The sequence below is a fragment of the Lithobates pipiens genome, unplaced genomic scaffold (genome assembly GCF_037356315.1).
Source record: "Lithobates pipiens isolate NorthernLeopardFrog02 unplaced genomic scaffold, aLitPip1_a1.2 Scaffold_35, whole genome shotgun sequence".
NCBI lineage: Eukaryota > Metazoa > Chordata > Amphibia > Anura > Ranidae > Lithobates > Lithobates pipiens.
The window spans coordinates 25,622,488-25,640,812 of record NW_027507811.1 but is presented as its reverse complement, the minus strand read 5'-3'; the positions used below and the strand labels follow the sequence as shown (position 1 = coordinate 25,640,812).

Here is an 18,325-nt window from a genome sequence, read left to right as displayed (position 1 = left end):
TGGTCACAATCCACCTGTAGCCCCCCCACGATTGAGATTGACAGCTTGCCCAACCCCCCGCCCGGATTGAAATGTTTATTGAACGAGAACGGTGGATACAGCCATCACATTTTGGGATATGAGTGCCCCCTCTTACAGAAAGGTTTGAGTTAAAGTCAAAGTAGAGATTGCCGAGTAGCTTTGATTGGGGTTATAAGGTGGGTGAGCATCAGGATCCAGTCAGTTGCCCTCACTGTGGTCAGGTTACGCTGATACGATCTCGCTTCTTAAAATATAACTAAAACAAACTTTTTTTTAGTTTTGGCTACAGCTCAAGGTAGCCCCTAACAGCCCCCAGAGCAGGGGTGTCAAACTCAATTTCATCCTGGGCCACATTAGGATAATGATTGCCTCAAAGGGTGCTAAGTTCAGGAGTGCGCCACGTGCAGAGTTCAGGAGTGCGCCACGTGCCATATTCAGGAGTGCACCCCATATAGAGTGCAGGGTTTAGGGGTATGCCCGCATCTACCCCCCCCCCCCCCCCCCCAAAAAAAAGCTCCACATCTCACCTACCCTGCCTGGCTCTAGTACCTCCCAGAAGTGTAGGTGGCTTGGCCTCTCTCTCACATGCAGGGAGATCCTTGGTCGGCATCTGTCCCTGCCCATGAGTGCAGGCCAGGTTTGCAAGATAACTGAAATACATCACAGGTGATATCATTTGCTGCTCAGTGATTGCAGTATTCTAGTCTGCATCTCCCCAAGGTAATACTTAAAATCTGGTCTGTTAGTGGGTCCTGAGGACAGGAGTTGAGAACCACTGCTCTAGAGCAGTGGTTCTCAAGTACCCCCAACAGGCCATGTTTGCGGGTTTTTCTTTATCTTGCAACAGTTGCTTTAAATCAGAGTCAATGGCTGGGTATTTTGGACAGCTATTTTATCTAAGAGATATTCCCAAAACATGGCCTGTTGGGGGTACTTGAGGACAGGGTTGAGAACCACTGCTCTAGAGGAACCCTGCCTACTTGTTCCAAGTCTGCAACCTACTGATAAACTGTTTTCATATTTCTATTCTCAGGGGTTCCCCTCAAAAGTGCAATTGGGTTCTTTAAAATTAATCAGTTGACTTTAAACTGGATGTTGAGTTGGTCACCAACAAAGCAAGACAACATTGTTTCTCTATCCACGTTTGATAGGTCCTCAGTTCGTGTTGTGTTTTGCCACCAGATTGCCCAAACGTTCAAGATCTCTTAACAGCCTTGTGTCTTTTACTGCATCAGTGAAGTGTCTTTCCCGGAGGATTCGTTTGCTAAGCACTTGACTGCCTTGTGTTCTCTTCTTCCCCTCTGAAACACAATAACCTTTAGAGAATTGGCAAAAGTGGCACTGCACATCTTTAGGACTAAGGGCCACCACCAGAGTTCACGTCGTTTAGTAGAAGCCCAAAAACCGGTGGAGGTGGGATAAAAACCAGAGCCTTACCTGACTTGTGACTACCGCACAACATGATTGAAGAATACTTATGCCGCGTACACACGACCAGACTTTTTGACAGCAAAGGTCAGACGGAACGAGTCTGTCGGACAATTCGATGGTGTGTGGGCTCCATCGGACCTTTGCTTGCCAAATATCCAGCGGACTTTAGAAATAGAACATGTTTTAAATTTTCCCGCCGGACCGAGAAGTCCGTTCGTGTGTATGCGGGTCCGACGGACAAAAACCGACGCTAGGGCGGCTATGAACTTCCTTATTCTAGTCCGGTCGTACGTCATCACGTTCGAATCCATCGGACTTTTGTGTGATTGTGTGTGGCCAAGTCCGTTCATTCGGAACCGTTGGACCTAGTCCTTGGAAAAGTCCGGTCGTGTGTACGCGGCATTAGACATCAACAATATGGTGTTTGAAAAACCTCAGGTACCCACAATGGTAAGAGGTTCAAGTTTAGGAATCATTGCAACATATTTTTTTTAAGAGATATCCATTCTGAAAATACCTCATCTCTGGAGTTTGTATACAATCTGTTACTGAGGCCAAGCTCAAAACCATAGCACCTCAGTACAGAATCTTCAGGAACCTGGAAGAACAAGCACTGGGTTAGCCAGGGCAAAAGAAGACATGGGACGTGTGACCTGTAGATATTGATAAGCATGACTAAAAGTTACCCTATGGCCACTTTAAAGCTCAAATTATCCTTCCTGTTACTGTAATGCAGTCAGGTGTCATGCTGTATACAAGCCTTTCTCAACAGTCTAGCTGAGAAGAATATATTTTAGGTCTTGGAAAACACCTGCAAAAATAATTTCTTCGGTGGATGCAGGAACCATCAAAATGGAGGTCAATGGAGCCCCCCTTCCTCCCTCTCCCTGACCCTCACCTCCCAACTCTACCCCCCCACTAATTCTGAGTCTTCCCCCTTTTCCTTCTTTCGGGACTTACCCCCCCCCTTTTTTTATTCTTCTCTCGGCAAGACACTAACCTAATGAGGTCTGGAGGGGGCCCCTCCGACACTGGGGAGGCCAGACTCCCCCCAACAGATGGAAGGTGAGCTGGTGCTCCCCAGGGGATGGGCTGTAATCCAAGGCCCATGATATAGAGCAGTGATGGCGAACCTCGGCACCCCAGATGTTTTGGAACTACATTTCCCATGATGCTCCTGCACTCTGCAGTGTAGTTGAACATCATGGGAAATGTAGTTCCAAAACATCTGGGGTGCCAAGGTTCACCATCACTGATATAGAGCATACATAGGGCCATAGGATATGGTATGAGGACTACAGTGGAATAACCACAGTAAGAAAAGCTCTATACACCACAAACACTAGAACAAATAAGGTACAGTCCGTATCAGTACAGGTTTATTGATTTTGATAACATGAGAGATGGACTCCTAGTACATTTTATATATATATATGCATGTATATATGTACTTTGGCAACTGTGTAATGCTCAATGTAAAGTCGAGTTCTTTGTTATTGTTTTATGAAAATCTTAATAAAAAACAATTGAAACTAAAAAGGGAGGCCAATCAGTCACAGCTCAAAGAAGCTCTACTAACCTCTAGAGCAGCCATTCTCAACCAGGGTTCTATGGAGCCCTAGAGTCCCTTTAGAGCAGGGGTCCCCAAACTTTCTAAACAAAGGGCCACTTTACTATCCTCTAAAATTTAGGGGCCCTGACTGTGGCAAGTGGGAGACGAAAGTGCCCCGGCGTCAGTGGGAGGAATAGTGCCCAATCATTGGTGTCAGTGGGTATAATAGTGCCCCATTGTTGGTGTCAGTGGGAGGAATAGTGCCCAATCATTGGTGTCCATGGCAGGAATAGTGCCCCATTGTTGGTGTCAGTGGGAGGAATAGTGCCCAATCATTGGTGTCAGTGGGTAGAATAGTGCACCATTGTTGGTGCCAGTGGGAGGAATAGTGCCCAATCATTGGTGTCAGTGGCAGGAATAGTGCCCCATTGTCTGTGTCAGTGGCAGGAAGTATGCCCCACTGTTGCTGACAGGGGGGATAATGCCCATGGGCTAGAGTAAAGCAAGCAAAGGGATCGCAGTTTGGAGACCACTGCTCTAGAGTTTCATGGAATCCTAGGGTTCCTCCAAAAGTTGGAGGGGGTTCATTCCTGTGGTTATTTGACCTTCCATATGGTCCATTGCCACCAGTAGCATGACACCAATGATCTTTTCAGCTCACTGTAATGCCGTGTAAACTCGGTCAGACTTTCCAATGGGAAATGTTCGATGTGAGCTTGTCGGAAAGTCTGACCGTGTGTATGCTCCATCGAACATTTGCTGACGGAATTTCTGCACACAAATGTTTGAGAGCAGGTTCTCAAATTTTCCACCAACAAAACTTGTTGTCGGAAAGTTCGATTGTGTGTACACAAGTCCACCACATGCTCTGAATCAAGCAGAAGAGCCGCACTGGCTATTGAACTTCCTTTTTCTTGGCTTGTCATATGTCTTGTACATCACCGTGTTCTCACATTCGGAATTTTTGGCCAACGTTTGTGTGACCGTGTGTATGCAAAACAAGTTTGAGCCAACATCCTTCGGAAAAAAATCCACGGTTTTGTTGGTGGAAAGCCCGATTGTGTGTACGCGGCATAAGGGTAGCAATCTAGCCAGCACTGTAAGAAGTTACTCCCTCAACTGACTGGTAAGGGTCATTTTCCCTATGACCCTTAACAGACTAATCTTAGTAGGGAATCCCTGACACCTGGAAATTGTTTTAAAGGTCCCTCTTGGGTAAACAGATTAAGAATGGCTGCTCTAGATTTGGAAGAATTGAAGATGGCCAATTGCCTAATCAATCATTTTAAAAACACCGGTTCCTTTTAGTAAAAGCCACACAGAGTAATTGTTAAATCTGTCCATTTATTCTGATTTACATACTTAAGCTAGAAGCCATTTAAGTCGCTTACATCAGCTAAATCACAAATTCAGCCATAAAGAAGAGCCTGTAGTGAAGAAGTCCTGAAAGGCGCACATTGCTGCAAATCCATTAATGGAAAAGTATGTGTCAGTCTGAGCTCCGACCAGGCCACGCCACCAACGTGTTTCGCTCTGCCCTGGAGCTTAATCATAGGGAAGAGTCTGCCTGAAAAGCCTTCCCTCCAACAGGCTGCTCAGTCATTTTCTGCTTGGCAGTAACTTGCTGATGTCTGCCAAGGTAGGCAGGACTAATGAAAACTTTTCCACACTTGGCACAAGAATATGGCTTCTCTCCTGCATGGTTTCTCTGCTGTACCCTGCATTTAGTCTTAGATGTAAAAAGGATTCCCACATTCTTTGGGATTTTCAGTTCTTTAATATTTGAAGAGGTGGTGATTTTCAATGAACAATTTTCTGCATTCCATACAGACTTAGCGTTTGTCTTTGGTAATGCGTTTTATGGTGTTCGGTGAGGGAAGACTTGTGCACAAAGGCCTTCCCGCAATCCGTACAAGAATAGGGCCTCTCTCCCTGGTGGATCCTCTGATGGAAGATGAGGTACGAGCTGGTTGAGTAGCTTTTCTTGGACTCAACACAACAATAAGGCTTATGCCCAGTATGAGTTGTATGGTGCTTTTCCAGGTCGTTGAAGATTTGGAAACATTTTCCGCACTCAGAACAAACATGTGGTCGTTCCCCGCTGTGGGTTTCATGGTGTCTTATTAGCTGAGATTGATAGGCGAAGCATGCCCTGCACTCGGTGCGGGAATGTGGCCGGACACCCTGGTGGATCTTCTGATGTTGGATAAGCGCAGAGTTGCAGATGAAGCATTTCCCACACTCAGAGCATGGAAATGGTTTCTCACCGGTGTGAATCCTCCTGTGAATGACAAGGTCTGCATTACTGGTGAACCATTTTCCACACTTATCGCATCGGTGAAGTTTGTTGCCCCGTGTGCATCTGTTTGTGTTTTCGTTCCCCCGGAAACACTTTTCGCAGGCAGAACAGGCATAAGGGCGTTCCTTAGCGTGGATCTTTTTTGTGTTTGCTCAGGTCTGAGGGTTGGGTTCATAATGCTTTTCTCTGGACTGATTTCTTTGATGGGCAGGGGTGGAGTTACTGTTTGAGCATTTTCTCTTCCGTCAATAAAAGAGTTTGAGTTTTCTTCAGCAGGGACTTTCTGGTGGTTGGGGAGGGGAGAATTTTTGAGACATGACCCAGAGCAGGACAGTTCTTTTGCCAAATGGGTGCTCAGGTGGCCTTCAAGTTTTGACCGACCTCTAAAGCTTTTCCAGCACAGGACAAACACTTGCTGCCACTCCACCATGACCTTGCTGGTGATCCAAGTTCTGGGTAAAATGTGCCCCACAATTAGAACAAACTAACTTTTTTGATGACACCAGATGGATTTCTAAATGCTTATTGGTTTCTGGAAAATCTTTTAACTGAGCCTGTTACCATGTTAATATCTGAAATCTCATTGTCAGTGGGAGCTACATCTTTGCATGTATGGGGTTCCACCTTTATATAAGTAACTGGAAATTCTGTGCAGTGTTTGGGTGCGGAGATGTTAGAGCATGGAAGATGTTCATCAGATGAGAGGGATTCTTCCTTAATAAGAGTAGTTACAAATTCTGTACATTATTGGGATTTGGACATGTTAGATTGTGGATGATGTTCTTCAGTCGAGCAGAGCTCCATTATAATTTGAGTAGTTGGAATTTTAGATTGTGGAAGATGTTCTTCAGTCGAGAGGATCTCCATTTTAATTTGAGTAGTTGAAATTTGCGCATGACCTGTAGGTGTGGTTATGTTATAATATGGATAATGTTCTTTAGCCAAGTTGGGTTCCACTTTAATATGAGTAGCTGTACTTTGTGCTTGACCTGTAGGTGTGGCCGTGTTAGAATGTGGATGATGTTCTTCAGCCAAGAAAGGTTTCATTTTAATACAAGTACCGTATTTATCGGCGTATAACACGCACTTTTTTCCCCTTAAATTCAGGGGAAAATCGCGGGTGCGTGTTATACGCCGATACTCCGCGATTTCCACACAATTTTTTGGGCTCTGGGCGGCTGTCAGCCGCCCAGAGCCCTTCTCGCGGCTTTTGGCCTCTCTCGTACCTTCTCGGACCTTCCGAGAGCGGCCGAAAGCTGCCGAGGTCCGAGAGCGTCCGAAAGCCTCCGAGAGCGTCCGAAAGCCTCAGAGAGCGGCCGAAAGCCTCCGAGAAGGTCCGAGAGCGGCCGAAAGCCGCCAAGAACTTCTGGGTGCCGCCGAGATACACGGGACATCTCGGCAGCGCCATTTTTAAAAACATAAGCGGCCAATCTGCATGTCAAGGCTGCAATGAGGACAGGCTGCATGACAAGATGGACACTGATAAGGCTGCATTGATGGGCATTTAAATGTAATTTTTTTTTTACCTTAAATTTCCCTCCTAAAAGTTTTTTCCACAAAATTCCCTCCTAAGCTTGGGGTGCGTGTTATACGCCAGCACGTGTTATATGCCGATAAATACGGTAGTTGGACTTTGTGCATGACCTGTAGGTGTTGTGATGTCTGAATATGCTGAATATGGATGACGCTCTTCAGCCAAGAAGGGTTCCACTATAATATGAGTAGCTGGACTTTGTGCATGCTTTGTAGGTGTGGCGATGTCAGAATATGAATGATGTTCTTCAGCCAAGAGGGGCTCAATTTTAATATTAGCTAGGCTTTGTACATGACCTGTAGGTGTAGCCATGTCAGAATGTGGATGAAGTTCTTCAGCCAAGATGGGTTCCATTTTAATATGAATGGTTGGACTTTGCTCATGACCTGTAGGTGTGGTTATGTTAGAACCTGGATGATGTTCTTCAGCCAAGCAGGGCTCCATTTTAATATGAGTAGTTGGACTTGCAGGTATGTCCATGTTAGAATGTGGATGATGTCCTTCAGTCAAGAGGGATTCCACTATAATATGAGTAGCTGGACTTTGTGGATGACCTGTAGGTGTTGTGATATCTGAATATGGATGATAGTCTTCAGTCAAGAGGGATTCTGCCTTAATATGAGTATCTGCACATTGTACATGACATTCAGGTGTGGAGATGTCAGGGTGGGGAGAATATTCTTCATTTGAGATGTTTTCCTTTCGGGTAGGAGTAGCTGGAAGCTGTGTATGACATCTTGATGTAGAGATGTAGGCAGGGCTCATAAAACTCTTCCCTAACTCAGCACAAAAATACAGTTTCTCTCCCGCATGGTTTCTCTGGTGTGCCAAGAGTTTGGGGCTGGTAGCGAAGGATTTCTCGCACTCCTGGCATGGGTAAAGTTTCTCTTTGCTATGTACCTTACGATGCTTGATGAGATGGTGATTTTCCTTAAAGCATTTTCCACAATCTGTACAGCAAAAGCGCTTGTCTCTGGTGTGGGTTTTATGGTGTTTGGCGAGGAAGGACTTGTGTGCAAAGGACTTCCCGCACTCTCTGCAAGAATAGGTCCTCTCTCCCTGGTGGATCTTCTGGTGGACAATGAGATACGAGCTGGTTGAGTAGCTTTTACCACACTCCGCACAAGAATATGGCTTATGTCCTGTGTGAGTTCTGTGGTGCTTTTCCAGGTCAGCGAGGAGCTGGAAACATTTTCCGCACTCGGAACAAACGTGCGGTCGTTCCCCGGTGTGTGTTTGACGGTGTCTGATTAGCTGTGATGGATAGGCAAAGCATGCCCCACACTCGGTGCAGGAATGTGGCCGGAGGGCATGATGGATCTTCTGATGCTGAAAAAGCGCCGAGCTGCTGATGAAGCATTTCGTGCACTCGAAGCAAGGAAATGGTTTCTCACCCGTGTGGATCCTCCTGTGAATGACAAGGTCTGCTTTGCTGGCAAAGCATTTACCACACTCCTCACAATTGTGAGGCTTGAGGCCCAGGTGAATCTGCTTATGTTTTCGGCATCCCACTGTGGTCCGGAAACACTTCCCACAGGTAGAGCAGGCATATGGGCGCTCAATAGAGTGGATCTTTTTGTGTTTCCTGAGATTTGAGGCTCGGGTGAAGGACCTTACACAGATGGGACAAGAATAAAGCTTTTCTTCAGACAGACTTCTCTCCTGGGTTATGGTGGTGTTACTCTTTGAGCATTTTCCTCCTTCATTACAAAAACTTTGGTTTACTTCAGTAACTTTCTGGTGGTGAATGAGGTCAGAGTTTTGGAGAACTGGCTTAGAGACGGGCAATTCTTTTTTGATATGAGTTTTCATGTGCCCTGCAAGTTTTAACTGTCCGCCAGAGATTTTCGAGCATGGAGGACAAACATGTGTTTGTCCTCCACCTGGAGGTTTCTGGTGATTCTGGAGCTCCATGTTCTGGGTAAAAACTCCCCCACATTCAGAACAAACTAACTCTTTTGGTGACTGCAGGTAGGATTCAGAAATGTTGGATCGTGGGTAATGTTCTTCAGTCAAGAGAGGTTCCACTTTAATATGAATAGCTTGACTTTGCACATGAGCTGTAGGTTTGGGGATGCCAGAATTTTGGTGATGTTCTTCAGCCACAAGGGGTTCCGCCTTAATCTGAGTAACGGTACATTGTGCATGATGTTCAGGAATGGAGATGTCAGGATGGGGAAGATATTCATCAGCTGAGGTGGTTTCCTTTGGAATACAAGAAGCTGGATGGTGTGTATAATATATTGGTGTGCTGTTGTCAGTGTGTGGAAGACGTTCAGCTGAGATGGATTCCTCTTTGACATGAGTAGCTGAACACTGTGCACAATTTGTTGGTATGAAGATGACAGAGTATGGGAGATATTCTTCAGGTAATGGGGTTTCTTCTTTGATTTGAGTAGTTAAACATCTTACTGGGCATGTAAATGTGGAGATATCAGGGTCGGGGAGATCTTCTACAGCTGAGGGGAGTTCCTCTATGATATGAGTAGTTGAACATCGTAGAGATATTTCTTAGCTGGGAGGGGGTCCTCTATAATATGAGTAGCTGGACACTGTGCACAATTTATTGGCATGGAGATGACAGAGTTTAGAAGATGTTCTTCAGTTGAGGGGGTTTCTTCTTTGATATGAGTAGCTGCACATCCTACATGACATGAAGATGTGGCGATGTCAGGGCTGAGAAGATGTCCTTCAGGTGAGAGGGGTTCCTTTATAATAGAACCATTCTTATATTTTTTTTCTTCATCCATTGTTAAATCTGTTGGAAAAAAGACGTTCTTAGTATTTGAAACAATTAGATCCTTCTTATTCTAGAAATTAAAGTATACCATCTCTCCAGAAACCCTACCTGGTGATGTGACGAGGGTCCGGTTTTTCATCATAACATGCATGTAGAGGTCCGTGTGTCCTTCTAAATGTTCCCACTCTTCCATGGCGAACATCCTGAGACCTGTGCAAAAAAGCATCTGTGAACTCCGAAAAGACCTGCATTTCTAAATCAATTGGTCCTAATAGTTGATAAAATTTTTATGAAATCATAACAAAAAATAATGATGACGTACAACGTTTTATGCTACTGTGCCATTGCTGAACAAATTGTTTAGAGTAGTGGTTCTCAACCACAAGGCAGTGGGCTACTGCCGGGCTGCAGCATTCCCTCTCCCAGGCATCCAGCCAGCTGCAGATCCATTAACCTCCTACAGTGCCTCCCAACTAACCTAGTACACAACCTTTCATAGTGGCCCCTGAGAACCCTCACCCTCCCCCACTGCCCCAACCTCCAACATTGTCCCACAGCATCCTACAGTGATCCCCTGGATGTTCTACAACACTTCTATGACAATGTCTGTGGACCAATGGGTTGAGCTTTTGCTTAGCCATGCAATGCTTTGAAGAGAAAAGAAAGGGGGGGAGGGGGAGAAGAAAAGAGATGGGTCTCTCCGGGGATCCAGCGTCAACTTATTCGTACTATATGATTTAGTAATTTGAAACCTGTAAGTAAACAAGCAAGGGGGCCATATTTGAAACTGGAATGGTTTATCTCGTAAGACACTCACAATTTTTCATTCAACATAATCCACGTTAAGTTTTCGTTTTACTATGGCAATATCTATGATGTGGCTTTTCCATGCTGTCGCTATCCTGATTTTGGCTGCTAGAAATATAAAGTAGATCAAGACCTGAGTGGTACGGAGTGTCGTGGAACATTTTCAACAGGCTTATTTAGTAGGGTGATGCACGCATCTTTAGCGATGTTGACCATTGTGACTGAAAAAATAAATGAATGAACCCTCATCCAAAAGTGACGTACCTTGGGACATGACCCCCACACATGTAATGGTGAACCTATCTGACCACAACCCCTGAAGCAGGTAGACGAGGTGTCTGGGTACATTTTTGACAGGTGCTCCGGCACTAAATACCATCTGGCATGGACTTTGTAACTTGCCTCAGTCAAGGCAACATTAAGGATCCCTTTATGGATTTGCGTACTCCGTTCTCAGGGGTTACGGACAGATCCCTCTCCCGTGCCACCTTGTAAGATAATCTAGCAGTGGAGTCAGCCAACAGTTTGTGTAGCATAGAGACGCCGCCACGCATAGCAGCATCCTGTACGCATCTGTTTTCGAACATTGTTCAGACTCCTAAGTCAGAGCCCTCCTTCCGTAATGGGTTGACAAAGTGGAAGCTCTCCGTGAGGGGCATCTCCAGACTGCCCGTGAAATAGGAGGGGGGTGTATGCCCCTATGATCAAAATAGTCGCCTATACGGTACGATCCCTTGTTCAACCACCAGCCAAACCTTTCAGGTTGCATCCCTGGTGGGAACAGGGGATTGCCAAAAAGAGGAACTACCGGGATATGTGTGGAATGTAAAGGCCACCTCCTACAGCTAGTGGTTCACTAGCTGTAGGAGAGCGTGGGGCACAGTATAGCTTTACGATGTTTTGGTGGAATCCAAAGGACAAGATCTATTGTAAGTGGAGAGCACGCCTGGGCCGCTATAGAAACCCAATGTGGTCTATAATGTTGGCTATGAAGCTGGCACAGTTGGGCAAGCTGCGCAGCCACATAGTATTTCCTGAAATCAGGCATTCCTAGTCCGCCCCGAATCCTTAGAGGCATACATTGTGGCCCGAGCTATCCTGGAACCCTTGGTTCCCCAAATGTAAAGAAAGGTTATGGATTGAATCTGTCGCGTGGCATGAAGGGAGATGGCTTTCAACGTTGACTAGTATTAACAAAAGATCAGGACGTAGGCCACACAGAGGCATGCATGTAGAGGTCTGGGTATATCACTTTAGGAAAAGTATTGAATCCAGAGAAGCCCACTCAGTGGCTCGGGTTAAACGCACTCTCACGCCGGGTTGGGAGATGACCTCATGTCTACCGGCAGCGTCTGGCAAATCTTAGATAGAGGCGGGAGAAACTACCAAAAAAAAACTTGCCCCATCGCCATTTTCCCACTATAGTAGGACAGTGTCTCTCCTCCCGCTCTAGAACATAAATACTACCCAACTATTCCAGTATATGGCCAACGCTGAGCCAAAACACATTGTAAGACCATGGAATCTGGTGGATCTGTATACAGGGCGGCGGTATATGTCAGAGCTATAGAAATGTATAATAATAATAGTATATTTTGTACTTAATTTTCGTTTCATTTTTTCATTTGTATCTTTGTACAGTTTTTAAGTTTTTTTTTTGATTTGTATATCCCCTGATGAAGCTAATGCGAAACATGTCGGGTTAACATACGAAAAAGCAACTTCTGTTGAAGCTGAATATTCACCTAACAACCACCTCTAATATGAATTGTTGATTACTAGTGAACAAAGTGGCCCTGTTGTGTTTTAACTATAGTCTCATTAAAATGAATATATATATTTTTAACCACTTCAATACTGGGCACTTAAACACCTTCCTGCCCAGACCAATTTTGAGCTTTCAGCGCTGTCGCACTTTGAATGACAATTGCGCTGTCATGCTACACTGTACCCAAACAAAATTTTTTTATTTTTTTCCCCACAAATAGAGCTTTCTTTTGGTGGTATTTGATCACCTCTACGGTTTTTATTTTTTGCTAAACAAATAAAAAAAGACCGAAAATTTGGGAAAAAAAATGTTTTTTTTTGTTTCAGTTTCAAAACTTTGTAAATAAGTAAGTTTTCTCCTTCACTGATGGGCACTGATGGGGCTGCACTGATAAGGTGGCACTGATGAGCTGGCACCAATGAAGTGGCACTGATGAGGTGGCATTGATGGGCACTGATATGTGGCACTGATAGGCGACACTGATAGGTGGCACAAATTGGCACGGATAGGCGGCATGAATGGGCATGGATAGGCGGCACAGATGGGCATGGATGGGCACTGATAGTTGGCATGGATGGGCACTGATAGATGGCACAGATGGGCACTGATAGGTGGCACAGATGGGCACTGATAGGTGGCATGGATGGGCACTGATAGACGACATTGTATTGTATGGTTTTGTGCTGATGGATGCCAATCAGTGCCAAACAATAATGCATGGCAATCAGTGATGCCCATTGTGGGCACTAATTGGCATCCATTGTGGCACTGACTGGCATCCCTGGTGGTCTATGGTGGCATACCTGGTGCTGGGCATCCCTGGTGGTCTGGTGGCGTCCCTGGTGGTCCAGTGTGGGCATCCTTGGGGGGGCTGTGCTGATAATTGATCAGCACAGACCCCCCCTGTCAGAGGAGCAGCCGATCGGCTCTCCTCTACTCGCGTCTGACAGACACGAGTGAGGAAAAGCCGATCACCGGCTCTTCCTATTTACACTGTGATCAGCCGTGATTGGACACGGCTGATCACGTGGTAAAGAGAGACTCTTTACCGAGATCGTAGTTGCGGGGGCGCGCAGCGGCTCAAAATCCTGAGGACGGTCTATGACGTCCAGTCAGGATTTTGAAACCACCTTGCAGCCGTCATTTGCCTATGGGCGGGCGGCAAGTGGTTAAATTATTGTTTTTCATTATTATTTGTAAGCACCGTAAAAATCCCCTTTCCTCTCTTCACTTCAATAATTAACTATTTGGGATGAGGTGCCAATCATTTGGGTGTTCCACCCTGAGCCGGACATACTTTACATAAGTATAATAATAATAGTGTGTGACTATGGGGGGGGGGGACATTAGAGTGTAAGCTCCTCTGGTACAGACACTGATCTACAGTGCCTTGCGAAAGTATTCGGCCCCCTTGAACTTTTCAACCTTTTGCCACATTTCAGGCTTCAATCATTAAAGATATAAAATTTTTATTTTTTGTGAAGAATCACCAACAAGTGGGACACAATTGTGAAGTGGAATGAAATCTATTGGATAATTTAAACTTTTTTAGCAAATAAAAAACTGAAAAGTGGTGCGTGCAAAATTATTCGGCCCCTTTACTTTCAGTGCAGCAAACTCACTCCAGAAGTTCAGCGGGGATCTCTGAATGATCCAATGTTGTCCTAAATGACTGATGGTGATAAATAGAATCCACCTGTGTGTAATCAAGTCTCTGTATAAATGCACCTGCTCTGTGATAGTCTCAGGGTTCTGTTGAAAGCGCAGAGAGCATCATGAAGACCAAGGAACACACCAGGCAGGTCCGTAATACTGTTGTGGAGAAGTTTAAAGCCGGATTTGGATACAAAAAGAATTCCCGAGCTTTAAACATCCCAAGGAGCACTGTGCAAGCGATCATTTTGAAATGGAAGGAGTATCAGACCACTGCAAATCTACCAAGACCTGGCCGTCCCTCTAAACTTTCAGCTCAGACAAGGAGAAGACTGATCAGAGATGCAGCCAAGAGGCCCATGATCACTCTGGATGAACTGCAGAGAACTACAGCTGAGGTGGGAGAGTCTGTCCATAGGACAACAATCAGTCGTACACTGCACAAATCTGGCCTTTATGGAAGAGTGGCAAGAAGAAAGCCATTTCTCAAAGATATCCATAAAAAGTCTCGTCTAAAGTTTGCCACAAGCCACCTGGGAGACACACCAAACATGTGGAAGAAGGTGCTCTGGTCAGATGAAACCAAAATCCAACTTTTTGCCCACAATGCAAAACAATATGTTTGGCGTAAAAGCAACACAGCTCATCACCCTCAACACACCATCCCCACTGTCAAACATGGTGGTGGCAGCATCATGGTTTGGGTCTGCTTTTCTTCAGCAGGGACAGGGAAGATGGTTAAAATTGAGGGGAAGATGGATGCAGCCAAATACAGGACCATTCTGGATGAAAACCTGTTGGAGTCTGCAAAAGACCTGAAACTGGGACGGAGATTTATTTTCCAACAAGACAATGATCCCAAACATACAGCAAAATCTACAAAGGAATGGTTCACAAATAAACGTATCCAGGTGTTAGAATGGCCAAGTCAAAGTCCAGACCTGAATCCAATCGAGAATCTGTGGAAAGAGCTGAAAACTGCTGTTCACAAACGCTCTCCATCCAACCTCACTGAGCTCGAGCTGTTTTGCAAGGAAGAATGGGCAAGAATTTCTCTCGATGTGCAAAACTGATAGAGACATACCCCAAGCGACTTGCAGCTGTAATCGCAGCAAAAGGTGGCTCTACAAAGTATTAACGCAAGGGGGCCGAATAATTTTGCACGCCCCACTTTTTCAATTTTTTATTAGTTAAAAAAGTTTCAAAAATCCAATAGATTTCGTTCCACTTCACAATTGTGTCCCACTTGTTGGTGATTCTTCACAAAAAATAAAAATTTAATATCTTTATGTTTGAAGCCTGAAATGTGGCAAAAGGTTGAAAAGTTCAAGGGGGCCGAATACTTTCGCAAGGCACTGTAACTGGCTCAGTGTTCTCTGTACAGCACTGCGGTATGTGTCAGAGCTATATAAATGTCAAATAATAGTGTGTGACTGTGGGGGGGACATTAGAGTGTAAGCTCCTCTGGCTTAGAGACTGACTCAGTGTTCTCTGTACAGCACTGCGGTATATGTCAGAGCTATATAAATGTATAATAATAGCGTGTGACTGTGGGGGGAGGGAGGACATTAGAGTGTAAGCTCCTCTGGTACAGAGACTGATGTGACGGCTCAGTGTTCTCTGTACACCACTGCGGTATACGTCAGAGCTATATAAATAGATACAATTCAATCCAAATGAATAATGTTATAGATCATCTACCTGAATACAGTTCAGCTGTGATGTCTCCTCTTGCCTCATATTAGGTTCCTGATTTTGGTTCAGGAATGATGTGCGATCCCTTTAAACTCTTAGTAGGAGGGGCATTTACTTACAGGACAACATTGCAAACCATCATATCCCCCCAGAAAGCAATTGCTTTTTAGGAAAGGGTTCTTACTGGCCATTATTTTTAAAGTGGCTTATGCATGATGGGGTTTGTAGTTTGCAGTTGCACATCCAATAGTACAAGGATACGGGAATAAACTACAATTCCCAGAATGCCTGCTCCCTGCCTTCCTGTCTGCATCCCAGCTGATTTCACCACCAGGTGGCCAGAGTGAGAAGTGCAAGGACTGACATAGAAATCTCATTCTGCAGAGAAGCAGTGCCATCTTGTGGTCATTTGGAAGAATGCATTTGCTGGTTTATGAAACCACCACCCAGGTGTAAATTATTATTATTATACAGGATTTATACAGCGCCAACAATTTGCGCAGCGCTTTAGAACATGAGGTCAGACAGTACAGTCACAATATATTTTAATACAGGAGGAATCAGAGGGCTCTGCTCGTTAGAGCTTACAATCTATTTTACAAAAGAAAAGAAATGAATACATACTCTGAATAAAAACATAGTAATTATATAATAATAATAAAATGATGAAACTATATTGTTATTATAACAATTTGAGTATAGTATTCTAATTATGATATTTATATGCTGGTAGTATTCTAATTATATTAATATAAGAGAAATTGAATATTTAAATTTCCATCAGTTTCAGTTTTAAGGATCATTTTTGAGGGTTGCATCGCCGCGTGTGCATTGTGTTACCACTACGCACATTACATGCATTTGAATGCAATTCGTTTTCAATGGCACCCCAACTCGCTAAAAGCAACCCATTCATTTGGGGGCACAGTAAAACCACGGCTCAGAATTTTAATTTTTTGTTGTAAGTAGACCCCTCATTGACTTTATCTCGCATACATAGGTGCTGGATCTCTCTTCGTGAATGTAAAGAGCAGATGTCATAAACAAATGATGGTCGGGCACCATTGAAGTACAAAGATCTTCACTTCAGGGCAGATGTCACAATGGAGAACAATGGACCTCCATCCCCCCTAATACAGATGTGCAAAACATTGATAGACAAAGCTGGTCAATTTTATTTTTTTATACAAAAATATCAATGTATACAGGTACTTTAAAGAATAAGTATACTTTCAGAGAAAGCACACTTACCCTGCCTACCTACCCCTCCCCAGCTGGATCTATTAGCCCCTACACTACATAGTTGATGGTAGATCTAACAGAGATTGTACAATAAGATTGTATAGTGTGTGGTGAGCTTTACAGACTTCCATGGACACCCTTCCTGTGTTTTCAATACTACAGCTCTGCTCCACATAGGTTGTTATGTGATCACTCAGCTCCTGCACACTCTGCCAAATTGACAATGTATGCAAGATGAAGGTATTGTACAATCAGATTGTAGGGATGTATGGAGAGCTTTACAGACTTACAGAGACACACTTTCCCTGTTTCAATACTACAGCTCTTCTGTAGATCCTCATAGCCTTCTATAGGACAACAGAGGTCCATGAAGCTTGCCCACTTTTTGCATTTTAACACGCTGGTGGAGAATAGGTGGTGCAAGAGTTGCAATGTCAATGAAAATGGAGTCTACTTTACATGAGCCATCCTTACAAGCTGGGGTGTCGGATTTAGAAAGGACGTGTTGGGACTTAAAGACCAAGTGGGTTCTTCTACCCCTCATGGCCTCCAGAATAGAGATTCCCCTCCCGTCATCAAAATCCCCAACGCTGCTTCCCCCCATTGTCAATCTTACACAACCATTCCAAATTATTTTTTACAAGGAGAACAAGACCTCTGCACATGGCAGAAGGGAACATAGATCAGATACAACGCACATGTAACGTGGAATGACCCTTTCACCTAGGGAGAAGGCTAGGTTCACCTTTTCAGGCACAATTTCACTTTTCATAATCAATAGAAGCCTTTTCTAATCTCTTTTCTGCCCAAGACATCCCAATGTGCTGATCTCTCACTTACCAAGTCCATGGCAGCTTTTAATGTCCACCTTTGTTTGAAAGTTTAAAAAAAAGCTTTCTTCTTTCATCACTTCCTGTAGATCATGTGACATTCCAGGAAGCTTCATATCCCATCATTCACTGCCTTACTGCATCAAAGAATAGGGAGTGTTTTACCACTCTGGACCACACCTCCCTTATTACTATACCACCTTGTGTTTTATTTCCTTTAAAGGTGGCCATATATTGTACAATCTTCTTTAGATTTACCAAAACTATATATTAGGACTAAACTATCTATCCAATCACTCTGTATTCAATCAGGCAGGCCTTTGCATTACACAGTTGATGGTAGACCCAAGGAGATTGTACAAATCAGAATGAATAGTGTATGGTGAGCTTTACAGACTTCCGGGCACACTTCCCCTGTTTTTAATACTACAGCTCTGCTCCACATAGGTTGTTATGTGATCACTCAGCTCCTGCACACTCTGCCAAATTAACTATGTATGCAAGAAGAAGGTTTTGTGCAACAAGAATGTATAGGGTATGGTGAGCTTTACAGATTTCCAGGGACACACTTTCCCTGTTTTCAATACTACAGCTCTACTTCACATAGGTTGTTATGTGATCACTCAGCTCCTGCATACTCTGCCAAGTGAATGATGTATGTAAGAAGAAGAAGGTATTCTACAATCAGAATGTATAGTGTATGGTGAGGTTTACAGACTTCCAGGGATACACTTTCTCTGTTTTCAATACTAC

General features: G+C 44.3%; 2 protein-coding genes across 2 annotated transcripts; both read right to left on the bottom strand.

Annotated features, from left to right (window-relative positions):
* Window positions 1-4,328: 4,328 nt before the first annotated feature.
* Window positions 4,329-5,733, bottom strand: LOC143955224 (uncharacterized). The gene is made up of 2 exons (XM_077465307.1): window positions 5,527-5,733; window positions 4,329-5,440 (listed from the first exon to the last, which is right to left on the bottom strand). Exons 1-2 carry the CDS (start codon window positions 5,731-5,733, stop codon window positions 4,805-4,807), a joined length of 843 nt encoding a protein of 280 aa, XP_077321433.1. The 3' UTR covers window positions 4,329-4,804.
* Window positions 4,329-15,711, bottom strand: LOC143956248 (uncharacterized). The gene is made up of 3 exons (XM_077466438.1): window positions 15,507-15,711; window positions 9,686-9,787; window positions 4,329-9,595 (listed from the first exon to the last, which is right to left on the bottom strand). The coding sequence occupies exon 3, from the start codon at window positions 8,749-8,751 to the stop codon at window positions 6,907-6,909; it is 1,845 nt and encodes a 614-aa protein (XP_077322564.1). The 5' UTR covers window positions 8,752-9,595; window positions 9,686-9,787; window positions 15,507-15,711; the 3' UTR covers window positions 4,329-6,906.
* Between the last annotated feature and the right edge of the window lie 2,614 nt (window positions 15,712-18,325).